This window comes from Taeniopygia guttata, chromosome 7, assembly GCF_048771995.1.
Source record: "Taeniopygia guttata chromosome 7, bTaeGut7.mat, whole genome shotgun sequence".
NCBI classification, from domain to species: Eukaryota; Metazoa; Chordata; class Aves; order Passeriformes; family Estrildidae; genus Taeniopygia; species Taeniopygia guttata.
In genome coordinates this window covers 4,097,564-4,122,966 of record NC_133032.1, presented here as the reverse complement: position 1 = coordinate 4,122,966, position 25,403 = coordinate 4,097,564, and the positions used below count along the sequence as shown (strand labels likewise).

The following is a 25,403-nucleotide window of genomic DNA, read 5'->3' as shown; positions in this document are numbered from 1 at the left end:
CTTGTGCCACAGAATTCAAGAACTGCAATTTGAAGGTTAATGGAGGAATTTCACTCATATGGAAGAATATTCTCATATTTTCACTATTTTCACTAATTTATAAATATATTTTTAAATGTATGTGTTTTTTAAAAATTATTTATATTTTAAAATTTGGAATTTATATTTTAAATTTTTTTAATTTAAAATTTATTTAAATCTATATTTCTATTTTGATAATTTAATAAAAATATTTCATATTTTCATTCATTTTCACTACTTTTCACTTCAGAATGGACATGGTTACACCCACCTCTGCCTTGTGAACAGGCAGCAACAGATGAGTTTGCTTGAAGGCAGCAGTTTCCAACATAATTTTACAAAAATCCCATTAACTTTTGGGCTGAAACTTTATGTCCCAGTGATCTGCCATGTGCCTGATGTCTAGGAGGCTACTCATGGGTGCTTTGGTCTGCAGGGTGATGGTGGCAGTTCCTCACGGGTGAATTCCCCTCGGGTGCTGGGGAATCCTCAGGGAATGCCAGCTTGGAAGTGGTTCCAGGAGCTGCCAAAACATGAAGGTCCAGTGCTAAGAACGGAATTGACTCACCTCAGGGAAAACTAATGGCTAAAAGAGAACAAAATCACTAGATTCCAGTAGCCTTTGGCTACAAACATATCAGGAAGTCAGTGCTCCCCAGAGGGGAATTCAGTCCTGGGAAAAAGGCACAGAAGCCAATCAATTATCGGAGAATTGCTGCTAAATGGAGACAAGCTGACAACAAATATTTACTCTCGGATCAATTAGTTTAAAGTGCAATGTTTGGAGCAGAGTTTGGACGTGGGGAGGTCAGGCCCACCCACAGGTTGCTCCAAGTACATACTGTTATAAAGGTTGCATTTATATAAAGACAGAGGGACATGCACTGGGAATCCCTGCTTGGAAAGGAAAAAGACTGGAGGATTTTGGAAGACACACTATGAGAATCCTAATTTTTCTCCTCACACTGAGCGTTTTCTTATGTTCAGGTAAGTTGGGAGCCTTGACTTCCTTTTTAGGATAGTTTTGGGGGTGAAAAGTACAATCCTGCAATGGACTTCTGATAGAACTGTGCCTCCCTCTCAGGGTTTCCAGCACATGAGTACGACCTCCCTGTCACAGAAGAGGCTCTCAATGCTTCCCTTGCATGGATCAATTCCCAGTCATGGAGCAGAAACCTGTATGGTGTTGTCAGGAGCCGAGTCATGGGAGTATGTACAAAGACAACGGAGATCCTTTACCTGAAATATGCTTTCCTGGGATGGAAAACTCTTTTCCACCCAGTCCTAGAAACCCAGGTTTAGTTGGAGTTGGCTGATGCTGCTTGAAAGAGGGTGGGTTTGGGCCATTATCTGAAGTTACAATTTCAAGAACCTAAATATCTTTTGTATGTAAGTTTGAAAATAAAATACTTTAGGCATTCAGATTTTTCATACCTAGCTTAGAAGTTTTTGAGGATTGTCTTGTAGGATTTTGTTCAAAAGTGATGTTTTTAAATACCTCAAGCAAACTGCTTTGCTTTTGGCATCAAGCAGCCTGGTTCATCTGAAGCTCCTTGCTTATCTAATGCCTCCACAATTCAGGATTCTTTCTCTGATCTTTATTTATGTCATCTGTCTCTATGCACCAATTCTGGTTTAAATCTGCTAGAGTCCAGGTGCAAGCAAGAAACCCCTATCTGTTTTAATTTGTGGTGCTCAGAATTATATTGGATACTCCCCAAGTTAAGGAGTTAAAACTTCTTAATTAAAAGTTATAAAGTTCATGCTCCTGAGCACCCTCAGAACCTTTCTGTTTCTATAGGTGGCGTGTATCAAGTATGACATATGGATTTATATAATTTGGATTAAAACCTCGAGTATTTGAAAGTAGTGGGAATTTATTTTTTGTTGGGTTTTTTTTGGGGGCATTGCTTTAAAAATTTTTTTTAAGTCTCACATCTTGAGCTAAAGCATTGATTGGACTATGAGAAAGGGAAAAGAATAATCAAAATGGACTAATGCTGTGTTGTGTTGACCCTCCTTTCACCAGGTGGACATGTGGGACAGTGATACTTATGGGTTAGATCTGCACTTCAGCATCTGCGAGACCGTGTGCACCAAAGCTTCGGGGAGAGATCCCTTTACCTGTGACTTCAAAACTGGCCCTTTTGTGGTAGGTGCCCCTGGTGGGAATGGGAATCCTCCCCTCCATGCAGGATCTTCTCAGGAAGGGTCATAGTGCTGCTGGCACTGAGAAGTGAGGAATGGCTGCCTGGTTTTGATACAACCTGCAGCATGGAGTGGGTGTTGGGTGGGAAGGGTCAGTGGTGGGAAACTCTTCTGCCTGATCAGTGGGTATGGCAGGGAGCTGAAAAGAGGATTAGTGTCTGGGAGCAGTGTGTAGTGAAGGTATGTGTGCTTTTGGGGCCAAATCCTGGAAGGAATGGCTTGTTTTCTAAGATAAGAGGGTAGAAAAGCTGGTATTTCACTTGCTTTTACCTATCTGGGCGCCACATGAAATGTTACCTTCCCATGTTGTGCGGATTCTTCCTCTGTGCTGACAGTGCTGATCTCTTTTGGATTTTTCACTTTCAGCCTGAAATAAAAAGCCTCTTGATACAGCTCTTACTCTCCTCTGAGTCTTAAATCACCAACTTTGGTGGAAATACATTGTCTTTGAGTCTGTGCACAGACTTGGGACTTCTCTGTGCACAGTTACTCAGGCCAAGACACCTGTGCTCTGGGGCTAAGCAGCTCATGCATGTGTGTAGATGGCAGCACACAGAATTGTTGGTTATTGCTTTGCTATTTTTCTTTAGAAACACAAAATTTGGCTGCTATAGTGTTATCCCTGTATCCTAAACTGACGCCATCCCCCTCTTCTTCCTAGGGCAATATGGTAGTGAGAGGATGTGTTTTCCAAACTTTAGTGCAGGTTTTGCTGCAGTTTTTTGTCCAATTGCAGAGACCGACTTTAAGGGTAGTTTAACTTCCAGAGCTGAAGCTGCTGTTGGCATAGCCCTGCACTGTCCTTTGTGCTGAGCTGTGAAAAGGATGTGGAGGTTTTCTCCTACCCTGAGCAGGCTCAGAGGTTTGTACAACAAACACATGGCTGGGGAGAAATAACATGCCATTGCATAATTGTTTTCAGTTTTTTTTCTCTTGGAATTTGTTTTTTAAATCCTTCTGCAGGTTTCCACCACCACTGAGGGTTTGTATTGGATGTTTGCTCTGTGAGATTTGCTCTATTTTGTTCTGTTACAGCCCACTGCTTCCTGCAGGAGTGTTGTGGAAGTCTCTGGAGGGCTGATTGCCAACATCACTGTGCGGTGCCATCGCAGCATATTCAGCTCTGAATCCATGAGCAGTGAGGAGGTAAGGAAGTGGGGGAAAACCCATTTTTGCTGCCCGGAGGAGTGAAATTCTGCTTACCCTCTTTTAAAGAGAAGTCAGGTATTTGTGTTTGCTCCTGTTGCAGGAGGAGGTTTGGATCAGGAAAGTGGATGTAGTTTGAAATCCATCTGTCAGCTGTAACTTTTCCCTTTCCATCAGCTGAGGGCTCTGGCCTTGCCTGGGAAAGTGTGACTCTCTGGCAGTCAGGCTGATCTATTAACTCCAGCACTTCCTTCATTGAGTATGGGCCTGGAGAACAGTGGCTGGCACTTCTTGGACACACAGAGATCCCTATGGCTTTGGGTCTCTTACCAAACCCACCTCCCAGCTGAGCATATCATTACAGCACAGCCCAAGGACATCTGGTCTGCTGAGACGTTTTTCCCTTTTTGGGCTCTTTTTTGGTTTTAAGGGTGTTATTCAATGCTGCCCTAACCTGGGGATTCCTACTGACTGTTTCCAAACTGTGTCAGTGTCTACTTTATCCATTAAGTGACTCTTGAACTTATGTATCTGCACTTAGAATACAGCTCTACAGTGCTTGAGGGAACACAATTTAACAACCTTTTATTTTTGGAAAATTCAGAGATCTAAATGAAGAATTTGAATTGTAGAATCTCAGAATGGTTTGGGTTGGAAGGGACCTTAAAGTCCATCCAGTTCCACCCGCTATGGTGGGCAGGGACACCTTCCACTGGCCCAGGGTGCTCCTAGCCCCATCCAGCCTGGCCTGGAACACTTCCAGGGATCCAGGGGCAGCCACAGCTTCTCTGGGCACCCTGTGCCAGGGCCTGCCCACCCTCACAGGGATGGATTTCTCCCCAATATCCCATCTCACCCTTCTCTCCTTTAGCTCAAGGCCAGTCTGCCTTGTCCAGTCATGACAAGCCCCTGTGAAAAGTCCCTCTCCAGCCGCCTTGTAAGCAAATAGGGTTCATTGTTACTTTTCCTTGGCTGGAATTGCCAAGTTAGCTCTTCTTTTATTTTTTTTTTTTTTTCCTCAAAATCTCCATTCAGAGCTGGCTAGTGAGTGCACCACAGGAAGCCTGGCTCTGCAGAGCAGAAAGACTGCATGTGGAGCACTGCAATGTGTAACAGTTTGGGATGTTCAGTCAGTCCTCTGTGGGTTGACATAACCATTGTTTAACAGGGCACTTAGCACTTGCTTTTACAAGCAGACATCTTCCCCCAGGTCTTCTTTAACCATCACTTAAAATTCAGTGCTGTTGCCATAGTCCTGCTGGGGAATATATTTCCTGCAATGTTAATAAGGAATAAATGCCAAAGGGAATTACTGCACTTGAAAAGTAAAGTTTTTCTGTCTGCAGAGGGCTGCAGTAAGTGCACTGTAGCTCTTGCTGTGGAGCTGTAATTCTCCTGAGGGGATCTCAGTTTGGCTGAGGTGGTGTTGGTGTGCCTGTGGTGGTATTTGGATGGGAGAGGGAATTGTGATTGACTGAGGCTGGCATCAAAGAATATCCTGAGTTTGATGGGATCATAGAGTCCAACCTCTGGATTGCAGGAGCACCAGCAATAATCTTGTTATCAGCAAAATTAAGAATGAGGTTTGGAATTACTTTAGTGACCACCTCGTGCCTGAGGGAATGGAGAGGTGGGACTTCTTGTCAGGTGAGGCTTTTAAAGAAATTCTTTTAATTTCCAGATGATGCACGTGCCCATAACGACCCCTGACAGGCGAGGCAGCGCTCGCAGGGAAGGTAAGCCAGCTCTGACATGCTAGAATACCCTGACCTGTATTTTCCTCTAGGAACATCTCCAGGTCATCTGTCTGAGGGAAAAGACAATGTGAAAGATCAGCTGTTTGCTCCTGGTCATGGGCAACTGGTTTTTCCCCTGAAGAGGGGTGTCTAGTTTAGGGTGCAAGGAGGGCACTGTCCTGCCAAGCCAGGCCATGCTGACGTTTATGCATTTTTTGGATTGCCAGATTTGTGCTCTCATAACCAGTGTGTAGAATGCAGTGCTGAATATTTTCTAGTATAGAATCACAGAGTGGTTTGGGTTGGAAGAGATCTGAAAGATCATCTCGTTCCACCCCCTGCTGTGGGCAGGGACACCTTCCACTATCCCAGGTTGCTCCAAGCCCTGTCCAACCTGGCCCTGGACACTTGCAAGGATGGGTCAGCCACGGCTTCTCTGGGCAACAATCAACACAAGTCTGAAAGCATCTCATGCTTCCAGATGTCTCCATGTTCTTTTTTTAGATGATGCCTTTGCTCCTGAAGCCTTCCCTTCAAGGGGAAGAGACAGCAGCCGTGGAGATTGGAACAAACCCAGCTACTTCAGCCCTGACAAGATGGAATAACCTTGGTTGGGTGAGTGTGGGTTAGGGTTATGGCTGGGAGAGCCAAAGAACCTACAGTTCCAGGAACAATGGGGCTGCAAAAGGCCATCCCAACTTTGCTGTTCCTCCATCTTTCTGATCTGCACCACCAATGGTGATGGGGCTCAGGTTAGGGTATACTTAGGGCTAGGCTTAGGGTTAGGATTAGCTTTTTTACACCCTGGGTCTGCAGGTTTTGTGGCAAAGTGGGGAAGTGACTCCTCAGGATAAAGGACTTTTAGCTCTTTGCAAGACATCCCAGCTCCAGAGCTCATGGCTGTCCCTCACTTTTCAGTTGTCCATCCTGTATCCTCCAACATACACCAGTGTCCTGGGGTACAGGTAGTGTGCAAAACATGCAGGAAAATCCTTCTGTAAACTCAGAGTTTGAGTTTAGTGTAGGCTTCTAGCCTTTTTACCCCCATTTTCCTCGTGACAAGGACAGTGAGGGGCTGGAGCATATCCAGAGATGGGATATGGAGGAATGGCTGTATCTTTGTGACAAATCAAGTGCCCCAGGGCCACACAGCTCCTCAAACAAAAGCTGAAGGGATCTGGGAGAACCGCGGTGGGGAGAAGCACTTGTCTTGGAGAATTTGTGAAGGAGGCGTTTGGAAGCCAATTAATGGGAATGCTAATGAAAGGCACCCGTGATTGATTTGAGCTGGCAGAGCCTATCCCGCCCAAAGCACCTTTGCTGACCTGCCTCTGTGTGGGAGCAGCTCTAATTGCTGCTGATGCTTTACCTGCCGTCTAAAGGGAAGTGGTTTGAAAGTTTTAGCAACACGGAATGAGCTCATTCTTTGGCATGCTAAACAGGTTTAAAGTAGTTGGGAAGAGGAAATTACTTAGTGCTCTGTCTTTGTGATTAAAAAGGCTCCCAGCTCTCGGGTATATATCATTAGCAGGTCTCTGTCCCTGTGGAGTGCCAGAACTGAGTGCTCCCTGTGTGTGGAGCTCAGCTCCAGCCTGCTGGGTTGGAAGCGAGACAGTTTTAGATGGAATTTAGCACCGGTGACTCACCAAAAGCTAACACATGTTACTCATAAGCATAGCCGTGGTAAACCTCGATGTGCTGAAGGAGACAAGCCTCCTGCTCTCCTGGAAACGAGATATCAAAGGAAAACCCAGGCACTCTGCTGTGTTTGTAAGAATTATTTCATTAAACCCATATGCTATTTTAGTTTATCCCTGAGCCACCAAAACCATTAGGCCTTTTTAATAACTGCCTGCCTTCTTACAGGAATTTCTAACTTCTCTTTGCCTTTGGGAAGTGCTAGGTATCTTTAATTCTCTCGCTCTCGAAAAGAGCTATCCCCTTTAAGCAGCACTCAGAAATGCATTGTGTTCTTCTGTCTAACTTCTGACCTCTAAAATCTCCAAACCAAAAGCAAAATGTAAAATATTCCTGAAAATAGAATGTGAAGCAAGTGGGAAGAAATTTATGTTCTTGAAACACCCAGCAGTTTGAAATGTAATTCTTTCTGCCTGCTCTTGAGGATGGATTACAAGTGTCATTTATGGAGCTTTTTCCCCCGATGAATGTCCTGGGTTTTGGACATGTAAGAGGCAGATACATCAGGAGATTTAAAGAGCATATCAACTCTACCCCCAAAGCCCCTTGTTTCTCTTGCTTTTATCAATTTGACTTATTCATTGCAAAGTCTGGAGAGGAATCTTCCCGATTTTGCTGGTATCCAGAATTATAGGATTTCATTTGAAGCCAAAAATTAAACAGATTTTATGTCTCTGAGGCCAGGAAAAGTTATTCCCTGCTGTTTTTCCTGGATTTTGGCATATGTGTTATCCTGGCTGGCATTATTACAAGCCATGCAGGGTTTGGTGGGGGCATGGGAAATGAGTGCTGAGTTTTGAAATGGCAGTAGGCTCGACTGGCTTAGCTTAGCTGAGATTTTGGGGGAGGCTGGGGAAATAGCAATTTAATAATAGAAGACTTTCATCTGTTACTGAAAGAACCTGGTGCTGACAGACAAAGCTGGACAAGTCCAGGTAAGAAATTAAATACGATTTTTTTTTTCTTTTACACACCAGAATGGGTAACTGACTGCTGCAAAAATTGCTCAGGCAAGTGGCTGACAGTTTTTAATGCTGGATTTTACATTTCTGAGCTAGGCCTTCTTATCTTTTTGGCTTCAGGAATTATTTCAGGAGAAGTCTGTGCTTGACTTTGTGCAAGAAGCTAGTCTAAATGAACTCACTGGTGCTTTGTAGCTCTTTTTATTTATTAGAATGTGTTAGATATTCAGGAGGGGGAAAAAAGAAATCAGTGCCATTGTTATATAAAGAACATTTTCAAGTCTGCAGTCTTCAGACCCACCAGTCTGCTGGTGCCTGCAGGAATTAGAAACTGAATATGAAAAGCCCCATCAATGATTAATGAGCTTACTTCAGTGACAAGTCTTAATCAGATTTTCTGGATTTATTTCCTCGTCCATCTCCAGAACTGAGGAGATTGTGAAATTCCCGTGGCATGCTCTGGCGCCAGTCTTTCCCATAAATAGCTCAGGCACACCGGGAGTGACAGGAAGGGGGAAAAAGCTGCTGTACAAGAGCTGATCACCTGTTAACATCCTGTGCCTGAAACGGGCTGGAATCTGCTTAATGGCGCTCTGAATTGCAAAGAGAAGCCTAAAAATGGCTCAAACTTGCCGACCACCTTAATCTCCAGGGAGCAAAAGGGCCTTGATGCTTTGCTGTTCCAAAATCACCTGCCTAAGGCAGTTTTTTCTTGTGGAGACCCTTGAATTATATCTGGAGTCTCCCCAGATATGCTTCATGCCCTTGAACAGGAAAATCAAGAAGCGAGTTCCTGCCTTTGCAAAATACAAGTAGATGGTGAATGCTGAGTGCGTCTTACTCATTAACCACGAGGAAAGTGGTATTTTAACAGGAAATCAACTTCCTTCAGCATCAAGCCAAGGGGCTGTGATTTTGTCCTCGAGTTTTCTGTATTTTCCTTACAATTGCTCTCTGACTGAGGACTCTGTCACCTGACACAGCTCACTGCTGGCAGGAAGAGGGTGGTGGCAGTGAGGAGCTGATTAGCAGCAGCACTGGGATAGACTGGCATCCTTAAATATTAGGGTGGGGCTTTTTTCAATGGAAGAGTAACAGGCAGCATTGGGCCTCTTCTCATGCCTAAGAAATCCAGGATCTGACCTTCAGAGTGAAATGGATGCTTGTTTATCTGTCTCCTATGAATAGAATATCAGAGCAGGGTTCACAGCTCTCCTGGGGTATGGAAAACTGAGCTTTAATCCCCAGTGCCCTCATTAAGGAGCTGCTTGGTTTTAGTTGCGGTTTTATATCCTCATGTCTTTGTTTTTCCCTCTCCCATTCACCCACCACTTTCTATGGGTTCTCATAGAGCAGCTTATTGCTTTCTGTGGAAAAAAAAAAAAAAAAGGAAAAAAAAAAAAAAAGAAAAGTGAAGCACCAGAGGGGAAGGAAAATCCCTGCAGGGTGGGATCTGTTGCAGGGTGCATGAGCTCCGTGTCAGATGAGCTTTGGGAGCCAGAGCTGGAGCAGTTTGGTGCTTTGGGAAATGTCAGGCTGCTCTTTTATTGCTCCTGCCACGGAGCCTGGCTGTGATGAGTCCTCGGTGTCACCTGGCAGCTGTGACACGCTGTGGCCGGGGACAGCATGCTTTCATCAGTTCAGAGGCAAAGGACTCGGAGGGAAACAGAGCCAGGCAGGACCTTTGCTGCTGCTGGGGTCAGAGCGTGGCAGGGCTGGGGCAGCGGTGTTAGAGTGGAGAGGAGAATCGCTGTGGCATCCTCCTGGTGCTGTGAGCAGCAGCAATTTTTGTCTTGCCCTTTGTTCCCCCTCTTCTCCATCTGTTTTGAAGGATTAGACCCACAGCTGCATGGAGGAATTTGTTCCTGCTTAGGGAGGACATGGAGCTTGGATGATCCCTTACACTTCACAAGCCCCTTCATCTAATTCCATGAGAACACCAACAGGACTTCCTTCCCTGGAAGAACAGAAAGGGCTCTCGGCTGCCTGTTGCTCAGTGCTGGGTTTTAGAAATGAGCTCATCAAAGAATCATGCAGTTGGGAAGCAGGGCTCAAAAAGCAGGGCTGTGTAGCTGAGGTTGGAATACCATGGGATAGAGATCCCTCATCCTCTTTGAGCTCCAGACAGGAACCCTCTTGCGGGAAGACTTTGTCCTTAAACTGAGCTGGAATTTCCTGTGTTCCCTCTGGTTCCTGTTTCTGCTGTTGTCCCTTGGTCCCCAGTGATGATTGCAGTGGCTGGCCCTGGCATCCCCCATCTCCAGGGCTGGAGGCCTGGGCCTGGCTCCAGGCAGGATTCAGGGGCTCCTGGACAAGCTGTTCTTAGAGAGTCACTGTATTTAATGCCTTCCACACGTGCGGACTCTCCTTTCTTGCCTGAATCTATCTCTGAAATTTTACTAACAAAATTGTCTGACAGAAAAATTTCAAGTTGCCATGGTGACCAACTTGCTGAAGACACAGTGTGGACTACAGGGTGCTGGGGAAGCTGTCACATGTTCCCTTGGAAAAGCACATCTCCCATTTCTTCTGAATATTGTGCTCTCGATTCAGATCCATTTCAGAGCAGACCACACATCAGCTTCTAGCCTCAAACAGCTCTGATTTTGGGACTTGACAATACGTGTTGATTTGTGTCCTGTGCATTTCATTTCACTGTTGTTAATTTTTGTTACAGTCTGTTTCTTTTTATTCCTTTTTTTTTTTTCACCCTAATTAGCCATTGCCACGACATTTGTGCACATACGAAATGTTTTGCATATGCAGGGTTTTTTTTGCAGATTCCACAGGGTGGGAAGGAAATTAATAAGTAACTTGCTGAAGCTGAATACACTTTTGCCAAGGATGTTTGGTTGGTTCTGAGACTAATTCTCAGACATTTCTCCTTGCTCCCTGTTTTCAAAGCAGATTGGAGAGTGAGAAGAGTCAAGATTCAAAGATCCAGCATGGGAAGAAAGAACCTGATGACTTGGCCTTTCCTTTTTGGTGAAAAAACTTTTCTTCTGTGTAGTGAGAGTCTTTCCCCAAGCTGACTTTCTGCTCTGACAGCAACTGGAGGAGCTCATGAGATGCTAAATACACTCTGATCCATCGATAGCCCTGCTGATGTGTTAGGTCTCCCTGCGAGAACTCCGATTTAACTGTGTCCAGGACCTTTCCACCATCCCATAATGATGCTATTAAAACCTCATTATTCCATTTGTTTGTTCTGTGTTTCTCTCTGCTTGCTTGTAATTTTATGTGATGCTCCCGGCTAATTATTGATTATTCAAACGAATACACCCACACTGAATTCCTTTCTCTCCGGGCTGCAGCATCTGCGGACAGAGAAACCTCACTCCAAATCCAGAGGCTGGAGTTGTAGCCCACCAGGAATTCGGCTTTAATGGGTACTTGGTCACTAATGTGGAGAGCTGAGGGCTGCTAATGACGATGATTGTCAGGTACTAATGGCTTTCGGAAGAAGGCCAGGTTAGAGCAGACCTCTGATGTGTTCCTCACCTGGGAAAGGTCTCAGCAGTCTTGTCCCCTTCTCTCCACTCCCTGCACAGATCCCACCCTTCAGCTCTTCGGGAAATGGAAGGTTGCTGTGCAGCTTGGGTGTTCTTATTGGTTTTGGGGGTTATTTTGTTTGTTCGTTTGTTTTTTAAGGATTTATCAGTCACAATAGACTTACTTTTCTCTCTAAAGCCATTGTCCCACCCAGTTTTACTCTCACCCATTTTTCCCTCCTGATTGCAGCAAGGTAAGCTGATTTGTAGGAATTTCCACCTCAAAAGCTTGAGAATATGTAGTCAGAGCCCTCGATGACCACCACCAGGGAGCAGGGAGCAGAGGGTGCTGATAAGGTGCAGAGGTCTAACAGAGGAAGTGATGTTTTTCTTTTCCACAGTTCTTTTGCTTTGCTTGGATGAACAGGATGGGAACCTTCAAGGCCGGGCTGGATGGGGCTTGGAGCAGCCTGGGACAGTGGGAGGTGTCCGTGACCACGGCAGGGGGATGGGATGAGATGAGCTTTAAAGTCCCTTCCAACCCAAATCAGCCTGAGATTCCATGATTCCTTTGCTCTGAATGCACAGTGCCAGAGTCCTCCATGATTTGTCTCTCTTCCAAATTTTTGCTGAGCATCTTTTTTCCTAATAGGGCTGATTCCACCCGTCTGTGCTTATTTTAGGTAGAACTATTACTCTTCATTGGGCAGGAACAGCCTAGGTGCTTTCTGAAATGCCTGAGCTCAAGAGATTGTGGCTTAGGTCTTTTTATACTGTCTTTCTGGCCCAGGTGAGCAGAAGACCTTCCTGGCCTGTTTCTCCAAGACCTGGCTTTGTTTCCTGGAAGGGATGAGGTGGATGGACCCAGGAAACAGCTTCAGCTGGGCTTCTACACTTCCCTGTTTAACTCTTGCTTTTCTCAGTTCCCCAACAGGCAGTTCTCAGGACCAGGAGTTGGACTCAACAGTCCTTGTGGGCCCCTCCGACTCAGGATATTCTTTGACTTTATATTTTGCTAATATGTGATAATTAAATGTGCACTTCTCTACACACACACACACACACACACACACACACACGCTCAAAAAAAAAAATCCCCAACTTTTTTTTTTTTTTTTTTTTTTTTTTCCCACCAGCCAAAATGATTGCAGTGTACTTTAAACTCCTGGCTGCACGCATGCAAATGCCTTCACACCTAGGAGCAGCTGATGTGGCATCTGCTGTGCAGATGTTTATGTGGCAGCAGGGAGCAATATTTCCTTTGTCCACATTACTTTCCTGAGCCTTTCCTGGTCCCAAATTGCTGACTCAAGCACTCGGTGCTCCAACGTACCAATGACCCTTGCTAGGGATGCTCCCTTCCAACTCCCCTGGCTGAGAGTTTGGTCTGTGTAAGCAGACCATGAGTTTTGTTGTTGGATTTTGCTTGGGGAGTGGAGATTTATGCAGCAGCAGGGACAGGGAGGGAGCTTTCCCCGAACCCTTAGAGGCACTACTTGCCCTGGAAGGAATGTGCAGAGTAGAAATTCTCTCTTCCTGCAGACTTTGAGGCTATTCAGAAACTCTGAGGCAGCAAAAAAGGGAAGGGAGACAGCAAAACCATGCTGGGCCTTGCTGCATACAGGGACTTTGTGGCTGTTTGAGCTTTGCTGCCTTACCAGAAAGTGAAATGTTGTCACCCTTCTGATGCAAAGCAGTTTTAGGATGAGGAAAGAAGTGAGAGTTTTGATTTGTGTAGTGATTTGGGGAATGAACAGAAGCAACTGCAGCTGCCCACACAGAACAGGACACCCGGCCCCTGCCCAGACTTCCAGCACTGCAGTCTGTCCCCAGGGAAGGGTGGAAACTGCTGACTTTCTGCTCTCTGAGAAAAGCAGTAAAACCTGAATCCATGGCAGAATCACTCCTTTCATATTCATTTTCTCTGTTTGGTTTTTATACAGCCTGACACTTTTATGCTGACAGTGTCTGGGCAGGAATTCCCATGGTGTGGGATGGATGAAGGACAACACCACGCAGTGATACTGCAGAAAAACTGGGCTCAGTTCCTTTCTCTCCCTTCAGTCAGCACTTGTGGAATTTGGGCTCCAGGGTGCCACAGCATCTCATTTGCCAGACCCTCTTTTTGGCATCATGTCACAGATGCTCCGTGATGGATCCCCCACCCCTGTCAGTGTTTCAAGGCCAGGTCAGACAGTGCTTGGAGTAACCTGGTCTAATGGAAGGTGCCCTGAGATGGTCTTCAAGGTCCCTTCTAGGCCAGTCTGTGATTCTGGGATCACTGCCAGGCACCAGTGTGATTTGTGCCACCATGAGACTGGCACTGGTGTGTTGGCAGCCCTACATCAAATCCTGCTCATATGGGCTAGCTGGAAATGGGTAGAGCTATGAGCAATAAAGAGGGGCCCAGTCCTACATGGAGCTAGCCTGAAAAAGTTCCCAAAGAGCAGAGATGATCATCTGGATGGAGCTTAGCCCATGTTAGAGAGAAGACTGTTGCTCACCCTGGAGGAATGTGGAGATTTCCGGGCACACGCTCGGCTTCTCAGCAGCCTCAGCTCAGGCTGCTTGTCCAGCCTGACCCCTGGATGATCCCTCTGGAATGAAGAAAAGGCATTAATTGCCAAACCTGTGTCCTGATTCAGAGTTGTTGAGGAACTGCTGGGAGCAGGACCTGAGCATTTTCCCATGGGCTCTGCCGTGGAGCAAGGTTGGAGCAGGTCTGCAAGTGCGAGTTCAGCACAGACACTTGGGAGGGTCCTCAGGAGCCACAGCTGTGCTGAGGGTGATGAACATCCTCTGTGGCACAGAGAATCAGTGGCTGATTCCAGGGCTGTCAGTGAGCCTGCCTGGCCACTCCTGCTCCTGCTTCCTGTTGGTGCTGATGCCCACTAGATGTCAGAATTGAATAAATGCCACTCCTGCTCCTGCTTCCTGTTGGTGCTGATGCCCACTAGATGTCAGAATTGAATAAATGCAAAGGGAGGCAGCATCTCTGCCCCCCTCTCCCCCCGCTTCTGATTTCTGGCCAGCTGTGTGATAAAATGACCTTTATGCAAGGAGGGTTGGTGCATTTAAATGGTGAAGAGAACAGGGGATGCAGAGGAGAAATGACAAAAAATCCTGGCTAGATTGGAGTGCTTGTTCTGCCTGTGGCAGCCCAGAGCTTAAATTCTGCCCCAGGCATGAAGATAGTTTTGCTTTTTACTCTGTGGACAGTGGAATTTTCTTTCTCCTGCATGACAGACTTATCCTTTTTGATAAAATGGCTTTAAATCAGATTTCCCAGCCTTGGCTGTGCAGTGCCTTTGGTAGGTAAGAGGAAAGCTAGAGAAAGAAATGCTGCTTGTGGAGAGGGTTTGATTTCAGCGTTGAAGTCTTCTACTGTTCCCAGCTCCCATCTCAGCTCTTACTCAGGAGCTCAGCTCATTCACTGCAGCTGCTTAACTTTAGCAAGAGCATCCTAATGCCTCTTAAAGATTAGGTTAGCTAATTAATGCTTCCACAACCAGGTAGAAATCTCCTGCTCTCTGACATTCACAGATGCCACAGTGTTTGCTCCCTTCAAACCTCCTGCTGGCTTTAAAATCCTGAATTTCCCCCCTGTTTTTTCCCTGGGACAAATTGTTGCCTCTGTTTCATGGCACAGTGGAAGTTTTTTGAAGGAAATGGTGTGCCAACACTTGGCAACCATCATGTGATGGAGGCTTCTGAGAGGGTGGTGGTGACATGTCTGTGGGCACTGCTTGTCCCCTGTGACAAACAAGGAGTCTGGGCTGGAAAAACGGCATTAGACCTGGAAACGGGGGCTTAAAACATGGGCCTTAACTCTTCCAAGGAAATAAAGCTCCTGGACGTTATCTAGATGTTTGTTGGAGATTAAATCAGGGGAGATTAAACTGGGAGAAACATAGCCCAAGAAGGAAATTGGGATTTCAGGTTGGCCTCCAGAGACCAAACTGGTTTAGGGCATTATTTATTTGTGACTTGAAGGAGGAGACCACCAGGAAAACCACAAAGCCTGGCAGGATTCCAGGGATTACAGCCCTTGATTAATGAGAGTTTAAAAAGAAACTTATGTGCTTGTGGAATATTCTTTCTGAGCAGTGGGAAGGTGATGCTGCTGGCTGAGCCTCCTGATCTGGAATGAATAATGGAGAGGAAAAAAAACCCCAGCATCCCAAATGGAAGATTGTGGATTTAAAGAGTAAAGGAAACCCCATAATCACATCAAGAAGAGGTCCTGTGCAGAAAAATGGGAGCCAGAAACATTTCAGCCTAGCGCTACATGACATGTGTGAGTTACTGGGATAGACTTGTTGAAACTTTTAGATTGGAAAAGACATTTAAGATCAACTGTTCAACTGTCAGCCTAAAGATGGGGCAGCAAGCCCCAATCAGTTTTCTGTGCATGTTTCAAAGGTCTTTAATTTCCTTTTGTGTTTGAATACTGGAAGCAGTCTTGTTCAAGGGTGAGAAATCTCCATTAGGCAGGTTTACCAGTGGCTTTGGGAGCAGATAGATCAGATAAAAAAAGACAAAACAGAAAACCCTGGGGTAGTCTGTGATGCAGGGGTTGCTAAGGAATATTTTTATACCTTTCCTACTTAGCGGAATGGTCTTCCCGGGTGTTTTGAAGGGAAGAAGCTCTGACTACAGGTAATGCTAGAACTGATTGCAAGAGCCTTTGAGTTGTTTGGTTTTCTAAGCTGGTGTTTTATTAATTCCCAGCTTTTTATCCTCTTGGAGAGAACAGGAAAACAAACAAACAAACAAACAAACAAACACTTGTCCACGCAATTTTTTCCAGCTCTTGAGCTCTTTTAAAGCATTCACAGGTCCTGCTGGTGAATTTTCTGGAACAGGCCCCACACCACCTTTCCTAGCAGAGAGAAAGGGTCTCAAATACATGAGGTTTATGCAACAAGAAAGACACACAGCCCCTTTTACAGGGTTGAAGCAGTGGATCTGTGCATTTGCAATGTGTTCAGTGACCCAAAACACAGCTTTTTTTCCTAAAAGCTTACATGCCAAAGTTTGAAAGTACACCCATTGAAGTGGAGGTGTCTGAGGAAAGACCAAAAGGGAGGAGTTGGGTGCTCTTTGGAGAGTGTCAAAGATTTTAGTTCACTGAAAGAGGATGGAACCAAAGCCTAGAGCTGAAATAATAGGCCTTGGTTTTCTGCCACGATTGTATGACTGTATCTTTCTTTAAAATGACTGTTCATTATGACTATATTTCATCATGAAATGACTGTCGTTGCTCTCTGCTGTTGGGCAACAGGCCATGTCCTGACATTTCTCTCTGGCTGGAACAACTCTGCATAAAGTTGCCAGCAATTCAGTTCCCCTAAAAATTCCTATTTTTAAAGAGAACTTGCTTTTTATTGGAAGCATTACCTGATGCCACAGTGAGCAAGAGCAGAGATTCTCAGTGTGCTGCTGTGCCTGCCATCGACTGACATTTGCAGTGCTGGCTCTGCTGGAGAAGAGCAGCTCGGAGCAGAGGGCTGGAATTCCACAGGGATGTGCTGGGAGGCTGAAGCCTGCCACAGTTTGAATGTGAATGCTGCTGGTGCAGGAGGTTTCCCATGTTTTGTATTCACAGCCACGCTCTGATACTGCAGGGACCTTGGTTTTCCAAAACCCAGGAACCTGGTTTGTAGGAGCTGAGTGGGATCTTTGGATTCTGCCTCTCTGAGCAACCAGAGAAACCCACAAGGCTCAAGTCTGGGGTTTAAAACTCATTCTTTTTATTTACTTGATGCCAGGGCTGTTCATTTATGGGTGAGGCTTCTGTGGGACCTGGTGTGAGTGGTTTTCCTTCCATCCCCAAGCATTCCCAGACCTGCTACCCTTTGCACAGCCCCAGTGGAAGGAACTGGGCTGGTTTCACCTCAAAGCTCCCAGAGACAAGGGCCAGTTTGCCAAAAGTTTCTTGTGCATGTGCCTCCCCTTTGCTCCTAGAGAGAAGGAGAAACAGAAGAGATCTGTGTTTACATGGAAGAGATGCTTTTCAGCTCTCAACTAAGGGGAGGCATTTCTGCCCATATGTGCGATTTGCCAAGAGTGAGAAATTCACTCCTTAGCAGCCCATGACATATGGCAGAGCTCAGGAAAGGCTCAGCTGAAAGTCTTGTGAGCCCTTTGCCTTGTCCTTCCTCAGATATCTCATCTCTTCCCTGCTGGGAGAGCAGAGAGAGATGTGACTGCTGTCCTGAAACACGCCTCCCCAGCCCCTGAAGTGTTAAAAATGGTGGCAACAGTTTCATTCCAGAGCTGGTAAATGATGTTCTGAATGGCTGAGCCCAGTGTGGGCCAGAACTCCACGCCAGGTTTCCTTGCACTAATCCCAATTAAGCTAACCACAGGACATGCTACTGCATAGGGACACAGAGCACAAATGTTCACACAAATGTGATTACAGACCTGTAGGCACTTGCTAGCATGGAGTGCTGCCCACTTTGAGGTTACTTCCTCTTTTGAGTCCACTTTTAGAGGAGAATTAAATAAGTCAGCCACCATCTGGCTCCAAGACACTGATTTTAGCAAACAACAATCCCAAAAAGTCTGTATTCCCCTTGTTCCTCCCCCCCCCCCCATCCTGTTATTTGCTGATCAGGGACAGCCAGTTCAAGTGTGCAAGGGGAAAACGAGCTGGGAACATGAAAGGCAGGGAGACAAGGCAGCTCTGAAACTAGGTTAGAGATGAAACGAGCCTGAAATTTGGCAGCTGCAAGGCAAGGCTGGGTGGCCCAAGGGAAATGGCTGAAAATGATTGATGAGATAAATGATTAATGAAATAGTGAGATTAGCCCTGAATTTCTGTTTGGATCCAAGAGACACAAACCAAGAGGAGTTGTGTGGGTGTGAGGGATGCAGAGGAACAAGTGCAAGGGCAGCATCTCCCAGAAGGCAAGGAGATCACTCAGGTCAACCTCATGTTGGCTTTATTGCACCCCCTGGGGTCTAAATATGCCCCCCTGTTTGGAGGGTTGACTCATCATTTGGTACAGGATTTGCCATCTGCACAGCTCTCATTCTCTCTGTTTAGGCAGCTCAAATAGAAAGAAGTTAATTTAAATCTCATTTTACCCACTGGTTTTTCTCTTACATTCACTGCCATCCACTGAACACCTGGACAGAGCAGTTTTGGGTTTGTTTTTTTCTTTTCTGTATCAGGAATTCTGGGTCTCCTGGGCTTCCAGGGGCTGTTTGTATGGAGATAGTAGTAACCCTGGGGTGGGAGGTATGTGTTCAGGTCTAATTCTGCTTTTTCCTGGCAGATATTTCTTTCAGGAAAGCAGGATGTTCAAATAACAGCTAGACTGTCATGCTGATAGTTGTGTCAGTGGAGTCTAAATAAGAGATCGATCTGTGTTTATACCCCCCACCAACTCCTTGGAAGATTTTTGGAACCAGGGGAGTGCTCGTGGGAACTCATTGCATCTGCTGTTAGATTAATAGAGTCAGTATTTGGAACGACATAACCATGCCCTCGAGGGTTTGGGGTTCTTTGCCAGTTTAGAAGACAAATGCATGATTGTGTGATTCCATGTGATCCCTGTTGCTCAGACCCAAATGTTACAGCACACAACAGTGCCACAAAACCTGTCCATTAGGAGGTGGCTTGAAGAACCTTCTACTTTGGACACATCAGATGAACATTTTTCTTTACAGATTGCAGTCACAGGTGTTGGCTTTCCATGGCTGGCATGGCCTAACAAGTGGCTATGCCCTGCAAAATCAAACACCAAGATTAGTGTGGGAAATAGTAAAGGCAAGAAGATTTTCAGAAAGCTGTTAAAGCAGGCCTTAGAAATAGAAAGAACAGAGAAACAGAGAACTAGCTGCAGCTGCAAAGTCTGAAAGCAGAAAAAGTTACAATGGTATAGCAAGCAAAGACATTAAACAATAGCTTGAGTTTTAGGCTTAGTCAAGGTAGACCTTGAAACTGCAGGAAAATATGCTTAGCAAGATAGTAGAAGGTTTTAAACTTAATAATGATGTATTGTGTATTGTTAATAGAAAGAAGACAAGCAAGCATTTTGTGAAGCAGGTGTATCTATGCTTTTAGTAATTAGCTAAAACAACTATCTGTAAGCTTTAGCAATATGCTGTTGGCTATAAAGTTTTTAAGATGCTCTGTAACAAAGAAACCTTTGGCTGCTGCTGGCTGTACCTGAGCTTTGCCATCTTGCCATTGTCTCAACCATGCAATGAGGCTGATGCTGCAAATAAAGCTCAAAGAACATACCCCAGCAGTCCTGTCCTGTTTGTGAGGAAAAGATAACAATGCCAACACAATTAGAGCAAAAGCTGCACCCAGGAGATGCTGTTTGTCCCAAAATTTACAGCACCTCCTGATTATTTAATGCCAGCTGGCTGGGGTTGCTAAGTATGGATGTGCACGTATCCATCTGTATGTATTTATAGATATAAAGATTTCTTCAATATCTACAGGATTTTCTTCTCCTCCTGCACTCTGCAGTTCTTCAGCTGTTGTTGATTAGGAGGACGTTGATGTATAGAAGAGGAATGCCATATTACTTCACCTCTCCCTTTCCCTGAGTGACTGCTTCAAGAATTCTGGAAGCTGAGCTGATATTCCGCGTAACACCAGTCTGGGCTCTGTTCCTGCTTTCCCTGCTGCTAAATAGAGTCAGGGAGCTGCACAGGGAAAACCAGCTCTGTGTCAAGGTTGTTCATTTCCTCAAGGACAATAAAATGCCATGAAACTACTTGTCAGGGGACTAAAAGATGGATTTTTAAGCAGTCCTGAATTTAGCCCTGCAACCATGTTGGTTACTCACTAGGCTGGATGCAAGCTCTGGAATGACTTGGAGAAAGGTTAAATGTGAAAAATATCCAACGTATTTCCACGTGTCTGTTCTTTGGTCATTCTTTGCTCCTTCTTAGCAACATTAAAACTGTGTTTTGGGGAATGTGTGCTCTCTCAAAGGCTGGGGTGGAGCCCTTGGGCGAGGTGCCACCTCCCTGTAAATGCTGAGGTGGCTTTCAGGTGCTTGGCAGTTCTGTGAGCACAAGGTCATAAGCCAGCAGGTTTGGCTGACTTTCTGCAAGGCCTTGACATCAGGAGATAAAGAGCTCTCAGAAAATCACTGGAGCCATCCTTTGCTTCACTCCTGCTGACACAAGGCTGTTGGGTGGCTCCTCCTGGGACTCCTGTGAACCATCACCCATTGTAATTTGCTTTGCCATGTGCTTGGGCTCTGTGATGGTTAAATGCCAGCGTGGCACAGCAGCTGTGCCTCTTTTTGGCTGAACATCAAGAGGCAGGCATCCAAATGTCAGGTTTTTGGGGTGTTTTTTTCCCTTCTTTTCTATGCCATCTAAATCTTTTTTAAATGAAGGGATTAAAACAAGAAAGCATAAATGAGATCTCTGTGTGATCACTGTGTGCTCTCCTTGAGGCTGCAGAGTTGTGTGACCCCAGAAAACCAGACCTTGCAGACTTTCCTTGGCTGCATAGGTGTCTCCTGCTGAAATAACCAAAGATTTGCATCCAGCTAAAGCCTCCAGGGCATGGAACACTACCAAGGGTCATGTTGGCAAAAGCAGCCCCTGATATTGGATTGCTGCTGGGCTGGATGGGAAGCCTTTGAGACCAGAGATCTCTAAAATGTACCATCCTCATGAGATGGAGAAAAAAAGAGCTGTACAAGAGCCAGGTGCTCCGGTCTCTTCTGGGATGGGACTGGCTGAGACTTTGTGGTGCAAAGAATTAAGTAAAATGGGTTGTGTTAAAAAGGACCTTGAAGAGCATCCAGTTCAGGGACACCTTCTACTATCCTGAGTGGCTTCAAACCCCATCCAGCCTGGCCTGGGACACTTGCAGGGATCCAGGGGCAGCCACAGCTGCTCTGGGCACCCTGTGTCAGGGCCCCCCTACCCTCCTAGGGATAAATTCCTTCCCAATATCAAATCTAAACTTTCTTTGTGTAAGTGTGAAGCCATTCCCCCTTGTCCTGGTACTCCAGGCCCTTATAAAAAGTCTCTCTCTGTCTTTCCTGCAGGTTCCATTTGGGCACTGGAAGGCTGCAATTTTGTCATCCCAAAGACTTTTCTTCTCCAGGTGAACACCCCAGCTCTCCCAGTCTCTCTCCAGAGCAGAGGGCTCCATCCCTCAGGTCATCGCTGTGGACTCTCTCCACAGCTCCTTGTCCTTCCTGTGCTGGGAACCCCAGAGCTGGAGGCAGCACTCAGGTGAAGTCTCACTGCTTTCCTGTAAGGTCTTGGGAACTGAAAAGCCTCAGGAGAAATGTCACAGCCCCAGTCGTTGCTCTCACACTGCTCTGCAATCATTCCCTGGCTTCTGTGATGCAGACTCCCTGGGATGCTGGGAATACAGAGGGTAACTCTCAGCTGCTTGGCATGCTCTTCTCCCACCTGTCCTCCTTCCCTTCTGCTGGATGTGACACACAATTCTCGGGGTGTTGGGAATCCTGGCAATTGCTGAAGTCTGTTTCAGAAGCCAGGCTGTTCTTGTGATTTGAAGTTCCTTTGAGTAAAGTGGAGGAGAAGAAACAAATCATTAAAAAAAAAAAAAAAAAGATGGGCCAAAAGAAGAAAACAGTGCAGAACAAGCTGGAAGGTTGAAAGAGATTGACAGGATGTTTTCATCAGATGCTTGCTCTCAGAGTAACCATATACTTTTTTATACAAAAAAATGCAAAAACCAAAACACCCCCCCAAAAAAACCAAAAAAACAAACCAAACCAAAACAAAACCCCAAAAAACCCAAAACAAAACAAAAACCCCACAAAAACCCCTACTTTTCCAAGTGTCTTCATGCTGCACCTTGTCTGCTCTTGGTGTGAATGGAAGGCAGTGCTTGATGCTCCTCTGCAAGTGTCAGCCAGTTTGCTGCAGGCAGATTCCCAGGTAAAGGCATTGTACAAATGTCAGAGGAGTGTCTCCAGACTTGAAAAATCAGCTGTCACTGCTTTCACCTTAATGAAATGAGATCCAAGGGGTGGGGAGAGGATAGGACAGCCAAAAAATGAACTCCAAGCCAAATTAGTTCTGCCTCTGAAAGCAGTTTTCTGTTCCAGAGGTCTCTTTCTCTCCACATGAGGTGGGCTGGCCTTGAGCAGCTGCTAGATGCCCTCCTGGATGCTCTCTCACTCCTCCTCCGTGGCAGGACAGAGGGAGAAAATAATGTGGAAAATCTCCTGGATCAAGACAAAGGCAGGGACATCATTCATCAGTTACTGTCATGAGCAAAACAGACTTGCCTTGGGAGAAATTAATTTAACTTGTTGCTAAAATTTGTACAGCCTGGAGAGGAGGAGACTGAAGTGAGACCTGAGAGCAGAATTCAGCTTCCTCCCAAGGGACAGCTCCAATCTCTGCTCTCTGTGACAGGGACAGCACCTGAGGGAGCAGCTGGAGCTGTGTCAGGGCAGGGTCAGGTGGGATTTTAGGAAAAGGTTCTTCTCCCAGATGGTGCTGGGGCACTGACCAGACTCCCCCAGGGAATGGGCACAGTGCCAGCCTGACAGCCCAAGGAGCTCTCAGGGATGCACAGGATCGGATTGTTGGGGTGTCTTTGCAGGGCCAGGGCTTGGACTCCATGATCCTTGTGGGTCCCTTCCACGCCATATGATTCTATGATTAAAACAGATTTGGACGGTGAAAAACAAAGACAAAAATTAAAATAATACTTTCTCTCCAACACTCTTTGCCCAAGGTGGCCTTTGCTCCTTCATTCCCAGCTCTTCTATCCCTGTCCCCTGAAGGACTGGGAATGGTTGTGGTCAGCCCAAAACATCTCTCCTCTGCCATTCCTGCCTCTTCCCACTTTTCCCCAGGAAGTACTGGGCAGAGGCAAGAGAACAGCTACAGCAGTGGAGGATATGGGCTGACACACCCAAAATCTGGGCTGTGGGCAAACGGATTTATCCTCTAGGCTTTCCTTTCTGAGTCCAGTGCAGGAAACAGCACTGACTTTGTCTTGTTAAATAATTGGGGTTCAGTTAATGCCTGTGCTACTTGAGGGTGTAATGAGATTGCCAAGTTATTTCAAATTCCCCCTTCCCTGTTTGTCCTGGCCTTGCAAGTGTAGTGTTTAATAAATCCTTTACAATGCTGAGCATTAAAGGCTGCTTAATAGCTTGTCACTTCAGGTTTGTGTTATTTCAGCGTTTGCAAAAGTGCATTCATGATTTTGGCACTTCACTCCAAGCCACCACAGACGTTTGAGCTTCTTGGCTCTCCCAGCGAGAGGAAGCAGGGCTGGGGGAAGATCACAAGGGTTGGTTTTCCTGCGGGGTGGGCAGGAATGTTCTGGCAAAAAATAGGCAGCTTCCAGTTGAGCCAGCCTAGAGCATCTGAAGTCTGTGGTCCTCCCACTTCTCTTTTTCTTTGGGAGCTACTCCAGCAGCAACAGCTGCTTCTTCAGCCCAGGCAGCTGAGCTCTTCTTCCAGAACAGAGAAATCTGGGCCCAATTAATCATCTCTGTTAAATGTCCCCATGTCGGATGCCTCATTGAGCAAAACCCCCAGACCACTGGAAGCAGCCAGGACTTCAGCTGGATATCTGGAGGAAAGGACCTTTCCACCCATCTCCTGGTTTTGTTTTCCCCTGTGAGCCATCACTTTTTTCTCAGGAAAATATCTTTTGAGTGCCCAGCCTGCGATGCGTTGGATGTGGACCCAGCTTTTTGTTTAGAAGGAGATTTTTTTTTTGGCTATGTCAGCCAGGACTGGCTGAGGTTCCTTTTCCAAAAGACTTGTAAATAAGCAGAGTAACCAGGGCTGTGTAGCTGGGCTCCAGAAGAAGCTGAACTCCAAACAATGAGGCAGGAGCAGCTCACAGAGTTCCAGATGCTTCTGACTGCTGAAAGACAATGAAATGGATGTAGAGCTCCTAGTTTTATAGATTTTATCACCTGTAACTGCCCTGAAGTGGGCTCCGTAATCCAGCTTCTGAATCTTAGAGGAGAACTTCTTCCCCAAGCCCCTGAGTAACTAGCCATGATCTTTACAATTGTAAATAATACTGTTTATCCTTGTCCCTGTCATCTCTTCCTACCTGCAGTGATAGTGATGTATCAGGCCTCATCTAGATTGTTCTAAAATCCACATTAAACATTTTTATTTGGTCTATCAATGTTAATATACAGCTATTTTTCTTCTATGAGGGAGATTCCTTCAACTCTTCCAGTTCCTGGCTTATTTCTAGGAAGCAGCCAAACATCTTTGATAGAGCACATTTGCAGTCTTGTTCTCTGATAATTCCCCCACCTTTGTAAACCCTTTCTGAGAGCTCTTTTAAAACTGCTGATTTTATTTTTGGAGACTCTTGTGATGGCATGCTTTTTATTTAATTCGATATTTGTTTAGTGCCTGTTCATACCCCCACCCCTAATCTCCTCCTCTCCCCAGTTGTCAATCTTCCCAAGCTCTTCCCTAACCCCCTTCTCTCCAAGATGTAAATCCTCCCTTTCCCTGCCCCTTTCCCCAGAACATTCCCTGTCACTCCTCCCAGCCTCCTCCCCTGCTTCCAGAGCCTTCCCTGTCTATTTAGTGAGGCTCAACACCCTATTGGTTACTTTATGTTACTCCACTCCCCTGTTTTCCCTGATAGGTTTGTGCTATGTTAGTCCCTCCCTAGACTCCTCCCCTGCTCTACCCTCATTGGTTGCTGTTCCTACACCCCGCCTCCTAAGTTCTTGTATAAAACCTTTGTTCGCCCTCCCCGGGGGGTCTTGGGGCTCACTGAATAAATCCATCCTGTTCACCCCCAAGTCCCGTGTCGCCTCCATCTGTCCCCGCGCCAACAACTGGGACTGCAGAGCTTCATAGGGGGAGCAGCCACCCGTTCTCTTCCCTCGCCGCCCAGCACGCCACCGCTCGGGGTATCGCGGCAAGAGGGGCTGACCGCAACTCAACAGACTCTCTGGTTGAATATTGGACCTCAGAATATCTGGACCTCAGACTATCTGATCTGAATATCAGATTCAATACTCCACAAGTTCTGGGTGGAGAATTTGCTTTCTGTCACGTGGGAAATTGGCGCTTCCACTTGGCAGGAATGTTGAGGAAGGAGATTTCTTAGGATTTCTGAAGGAAAATGCTCCCTGATAATGGTTGAGGAGGATGGGAACAGGTGCTGT

The 25,403-nt window shown here is 46.0% G+C and overlaps 1 protein-coding gene across 8 annotated transcripts; it reads left to right on the top strand.

The window, feature by feature from the left end:
- The first annotated feature begins 870 nt into the window (after positions 1 to 870).
- On the top strand, positions 871 to 25,034 carry SPP2 (secreted phosphoprotein 2). 8 transcript variants are annotated; one of them, XM_072931970.1, is made up of 8 exons: positions 872 to 1,008; positions 1,106 to 1,230; positions 2,051 to 2,173; positions 3,265 to 3,375; positions 5,051 to 5,111; positions 5,616 to 5,726; positions 7,709 to 7,744; positions 10,679 to 10,969. In XM_072931970.1, exons 1-6 carry the CDS (start codon positions 960 to 962, stop codon positions 5,714 to 5,716), a joined length of 570 nt encoding a protein of 189 aa, XP_072788071.1. In that variant the 5' UTR covers positions 872 to 959; the 3' UTR covers positions 5,717 to 5,726; positions 7,709 to 7,744; positions 10,679 to 10,969. The 8 variants fall into 8 exon arrangements, with proteins under 8 accessions (XP_072788068.1, XP_072788074.1, XP_072788069.1 ...); XM_072931967.1 differs by lacking the exons at positions 5,051 to 5,111; positions 10,679 to 10,969 and adding an exon at positions 21,300 to 25,034 and having other exon boundaries at positions 871 to 1,008; XM_072931973.1 differs by lacking the exon at positions 5,051 to 5,111 and having other exon boundaries at positions 871 to 1,008.
- Positions 25,035 to 25,403: the final 369 nt, after the last annotated feature.

Excerpts from the sequence above, each read along its gene's own strand:
- SPP2 (XM_072931967.1), top strand. The coding sequence starts at position 960 with ATGAGAATCCTAATTTTTCTCCTCACACTGAGCGTTTTCTTATGTTCA. Across the intron at positions 1,009-1,105 it reads GAGCGTTTTCTTATGTTCAG|GGTTTCCAGCACATGAGTAC; the intron begins GTAAGTTGGGAG and ends CCTCCCTCTCAG. Across the intron at positions 5,727-7,708 it reads GATGGAATAACCTTGGTTGG|AACCTGGTGCTGACAGACAA; the intron begins GTGAGTGTGGGT and ends TGTTACTGAAAG.